The sequence below is a fragment of the Seriola lalandi genome, unplaced genomic scaffold, assembly GCF_002814215.2.
Source record: "Seriola lalandi dorsalis isolate HSWRI2012SDOR001 ecotype SW California unplaced genomic scaffold, Sedor1 jcf7180002054258, whole genome shotgun sequence".
In the NCBI taxonomy this organism is placed as follows: domain Eukaryota; kingdom Metazoa; phylum Chordata; class Actinopteri; order Carangiformes; family Carangidae; genus Seriola; species Seriola lalandi.
Window position 1 is genome coordinate 131,142 of NW_019524811.1, and position 4,799 is coordinate 135,940.

At 51.2% G+C, this 4,799-nt stretch overlaps 1 protein-coding gene across 2 annotated transcripts in view; it reads right to left on the reverse strand.

The window, feature by feature from the left end:
• etv5a (ETS variant transcription factor 5a) overlaps positions 1-4,793 on the reverse strand; it is a 7,292-nt gene extending 2,499 nt beyond the window's left edge. For both annotated transcript variants that reach the window (XM_023404967.2, XM_023404965.2), the window contains exons 1-7: positions 4,727-4,793; positions 4,478-4,571; positions 4,313-4,360; positions 3,880-3,930; positions 1,976-2,099; positions 1,583-1,885; positions 1,157-1,479 (exon numbers count right to left, since the gene is read on the reverse strand). In XM_023404967.2, coding sequence (XP_023260735.1) covers positions 1,157-1,479; positions 1,583-1,885; positions 1,976-2,099; positions 3,880-3,930; positions 4,313-4,360; positions 4,478-4,571; positions 4,727-4,774 — 991 coding nt within the window. In that variant the 5' untranslated portion in view covers positions 4,775-4,793. The remainder of the gene's footprint in view (positions 1-1,156; positions 1,480-1,582; positions 1,886-1,975; positions 2,100-3,879; positions 3,931-4,312; positions 4,361-4,477; positions 4,572-4,726) is intronic.
• Between the last annotated feature and the right edge of the window lie 6 nt (positions 4,794-4,799).

Below are 4,799 nucleotides of genomic sequence, written 5' to 3' on the forward strand. Positions count from 1 at the left end.
CCAGTGGGGGTCAAGGCCTGTCTTGTGTTTGCTGTGTCTTGTCTCTGAAAGTTCCTACCAACCCCCCACCACCACCACCACCCCATTGCTCCATTTCCTGTGCACTGATAAGACGACCACAGATCAATCTTGAGCAAGTGTTTCCTCCAGGCTCTGACTCCTCTTGTCCTCACTTAGAGCCTGCAGGAGGTAATCGTTAAGTCTCACCACGCAGGCAGATAAAAGAAAGAGGGAGTCAAAGGGAAAGACTTTGGAGACTCCTCCCCCCGTCGAGTGCTGATTGTGCACGGATTCAAATTGTGGCTTTGTGTCTGCATTAATGGTCGTGGCACCGTCTGCAGACAGACCAACGCCGGGGTGACAATGTCAGAGTGCTGATCACGCACATCTTCCATCCGTATAGAGATGCGAAGGCCTCTGTGACGTAGGTATTTAAAGGCCATAAGAAGCTAAGAGGATTTGTCATTACATCACTAACCAGCCAGCCGGTCGTACAACAGGCAGAAGAGAGAAAGAGTATATGAGAGTGAGAGAGGAAAGATGGGGGGGGGAAATAAATGAATGTTGCAGAGTTTCAGGGAAAGAGGATGTAAATGCAGCAGAGCAGGGACAACAGCTGGGCGTGTGGGCGTTGGGATCAAACAATGCTCCGACAGTCTCTCCGGCTTGTTTGATTTGCACCATGTGAGTAAACAGCGTTTCTGCCACGGCTGTTTGAAAGAGGCTCTTTTTCTGAGGAGGACTGGCACCATTCGGCCCCTCGTGTATTCTGTAAAAAAAACCCCAAGCAGAGACTTTCCAGGCTCTTAAAATCAACTTGCTGCGCTGCGGGTCACTAAGTCCTGCGAGGGCGCTGTCCTAGATCTATTCCAGGTAGGCTCAGTGAAGAGGTTCTGTGCACCTGGCTGCATGACCCACTTACTTTTTGCCCTTGGAGGCTTACGCTGAGCTAAAAGACCCACTTTTACTTTTGCTGCCGTGACTCTGGAGTCTGAGCACCTGTGTGTAAAACTCACAGGCGTGTGTTAGCGCCCAGAACAAACATGGCCCAGGTACATTCCTCACCCTCTGCCTGCTCTGCTCTACTCTCTGGGACATCCTGAGACGCGACGGGCTCTTCTCAACTTATTTTATCAACAAACACTCGGCTACTCACCAGAATCGAAGCAGAAGTCCCGGGGCTCCTGCTTGATGGCCATGGGGTGGAAAGCAGCCTGGCACGGAGGCCCCTGGGGTGCACCTGGGGGGCCCATGGTGGGGACGCCCTGCTCGGTGTATCGTGGGTCGATGAGCTCCTGCTTGAAACCCTGGGGAGGCACGGCCACCAGCGGCTCTGACATCTGCCGGTGGTATGGCGGCCGCCCGTCGCGTGGCAGACTGTTGTTGTTGGCGCTGGGAGGCTGGGGCAGGAAGTGGGGGCGTCCTTGACTCTCTGATGGGGGGAAAGGTAGACATGGCTCTGACATCTGCCTCTGGAACCTAAAGATGGAGGGGGGGGAAGTTGCCAGACGATGAGATGCTGTTCACAAATACACTAAATGAAAAACCCTTGAAGCAACCAGATGAAGAGGCGTGTGCTCACCTGTGCTCAGGTGTGAAGCTGTTGGCATCCTGGCTGATGGGTGCGCAGGGCACGGCGAAGGGCGGGCTGTGGCTGTGGACTGGGAGTGCTTGCTGGTTGGGGGGGCCCGCACTCGCCGTTACAGGCTGTTGTACGTGCACGGGACGCGGCCCTGGGGTCGGGTTAGCTACATGGGGGTGAGGAGGGGGAGTCTGCTCGCTCAGTGGGTGCGTTCCTGCGGTGCTGGTGGGGCCGCAAGGAGAGACCGGTGTCGAGGGGGGAGTTAATGGCTTGAACCCTGGAGTGGGCTTCCTGTCGCAGGCACTGCAGAGGAAGAGAGGGTCGACATGAGAAATCAGGACTCCTTTGATCAGAGCGGGATAATCAACACGCCGCCGCCGAGCCACGACATACCTGTAGCTGTAAAGGCACTTCTCTCCGTAGGGCATGGGACTCCTGTCCTGGCGACAGGGAGAAAGCTCTTTGGAGCGAGTCAGCTCTCGTTTGATCTTGGCTGGTGGCGGGCCATGAAACATCACTGGACGGACGGAGACACACACAGGAACAACACAATTGAGTGCATTAGATAAACTCCAGATATCAGCCGATTGAAGCTATAAACAGAAGTGCAGCAGTTATCTTAACAACATTTGGACCTGATGGATAAATGGATGCATGGACAGCGTCTGTGTATTCCCCCGACTGACAGAGCCACTTAGCAGCTATTTATCATCCGCCACTAATGACGGTCGACTCTGCACTCTGAAAACAGCCATCCGTCCGCCACTGCTAGGTAGCATGATACTAACTGCACCGCACACACGAAAGCTATCAAACCCCTCGTCTGATTCCCATTAGGGCAGAGCAATACCAATACCCATGAATCAGTGTGGCTGTAATCTAATGGCGGTGAATGATTTTCTTCTCCCGTGCTGTAACCATTAGACACTGGCTGCAGCTTTCCGCGTATCAGTGGCAGTTTCCGGGGCGCCACATAATAGCCGGGCAGAAACTAGATCCCCGGGCGCAGAGGAGCGGGAGCCAAATAAATCACCCAGGGTGCTGATGGACCTAAGGAGGGCTAACAATGGGCACGTGAGCTCCCCTGTGTGCGCTGTGAAACCTAATGGCTCGAGTGAGACTCCTCACACAGAGAGAAAAGTAAATAATGGGGAGATTAGGCATCTTTTCTTACTGTGGGCTGGAGGGGGGGGGGGATTAATGAACACGAACCCACAACTTCTCTCCTTCAAACTTAACACTGTTCCTCCACTCCAGAGAAAGTTACATGTAGTTCAGGCCTGGGTGTGTGTGATGCCCAACTGACTGTATCTCATATTGGAAAACTGGTGATTACGCAAACACACGGCGTACTACTGACAGGACAAGGTCACCGGCTGCACCGCGAGTGCGCTTTACATAAACCTACGTATGCACAGAACATTGGGAGAAAAAAATAAATACATACATGCCGATGCACCGGCTTCAATAATACGTTGAGGCGGTGCAGCCTTGTGGTCAGTTTGCAGCTCGCTGTGCCACATTAACCAAGATTTAAGAGGCAGCCCTGACAAAGAGAGGCAGCAACCACACCCTGTCTCCACCTCCCACGCATCAGACAAAAACATAAACTCAGAAAGACAGAGGGGAGGGGGCATAAAATGCTCCATTGGGCATAATTCAAATATATCCCTCAGCTGCAGCCTAAAGGCGATGTGCAGAGACCAACAGGAGGCTGCGAGGAGCAGGTTGGAGGACGCGGTGCGAGACAGTGTCGGGGATGTTAGTGCTGGGGAGCAGGAGCTGAAACAGGCAGCTCTGAAGCTGCTCTATCCACTGGAATCTAGCCCACTTCAGCAGCAGGGCCTGAGTGCGGGAAAGTGTGAAATCAGATTAGGAGCTTGGCTCATGTGATGCCCCATGCCAATCGGCTGATTAAACTCAAAATGGAGGAGAGAGAGAGGGAGGGAGGGAGGGAGAGCAGCCTTTCCCAGAGCTGTGTTTTGAAGACGAATAATGGCAGGATGAAGAAGCTCTGATGGAAAAGGAAGGATGACCTAAGACATTTCATTAGAGACGGCATCGCAAAAGAAAGAATAAGGAAAAAGACGCCTTTCAAAGTCTTTACCGGGTGAAAAATCCCTGATGCAGTGCAGCTAAAACAGCTTGATATTCAGCCACTGTTATTTGAACCTCTGCCCAAATCAGAGGCAGGAACCAGGCCGGGATAAAAACGTCCTAATCACGACCAGGGTTTACAGGGGACACACACAGACTCTCAATAATCACGAGATGAACAGCAGAAATCGGGTACTCACAGCTATCTGACTGGAAATCTGGGACAAACTGCTCGTCATCAGGCACCTGGGCTGTGAAGATAAAGGAGAACGCCACGTGAGAGAGGAATAAAAACAACAAAATACAAAGTGTGGATAAAGGGGTGAAACGATGGAAAAGAGAGAATGTAATCTAACAGAAGGAGAAAATGAGCAGCTGCGTTTAGGCAACACTAAGAGGGTCCTGGTCAGCAGTTTCTCATGCACAGGACTTTGCTCTTCTTGCTCTAATTGCTAACTCAAAAATTGCAGTATTTCACATTCTCGTCGGGTTAATCTTTCATCTTCAAACTTTGCCCAATTTCATCATGTTCGCCGTTTAGAAGCAAAGGTCCAAAGCGGCTGGTTGTAGTGGAAGGATACTGGACATTAAAATGAAACTGTTATATATAATAAAATATAATATAGAGCTCACCTTCTGCAATCCAGATCTCTTGCAGCTGACTGAGGTCTTGGAAGAGCTCTGGAAACCAGGAAGTAGAAAACAAACAGTGAGTACAGGTCTAACTGTGCATCTGAATTACAAGTTAAAAATCACGGTAAATTACGTCGATACATCCGGTTCATTCATGTCAGTTACCTTCTGTGTCCTGGGCGAGTTCTGTGTCGACAAATTTCCTTTTCCTGTCGATCAGCGGCCTGCTGTGAGATGGTTCCTCCACGTGAGACTTGTGCTGTTGGGAGGAGAAGAAGAAGAAGAAATGTGAGATAGTTTGCAAGTGTACAACAAATGTACATGATGACCGCATCCATATTGTGGAGCCATGGTTTTGATGGTAGCGTGAGGAGGATGTGATGTGACACGTGAGGCTGGCGTGTGTCCACTTACGCTGGGTGGGACCATAAATGGGACTTGCTGGTCGTAGAATCCGTCCATGTTATCTGGGTGATTGGGGGGGGGG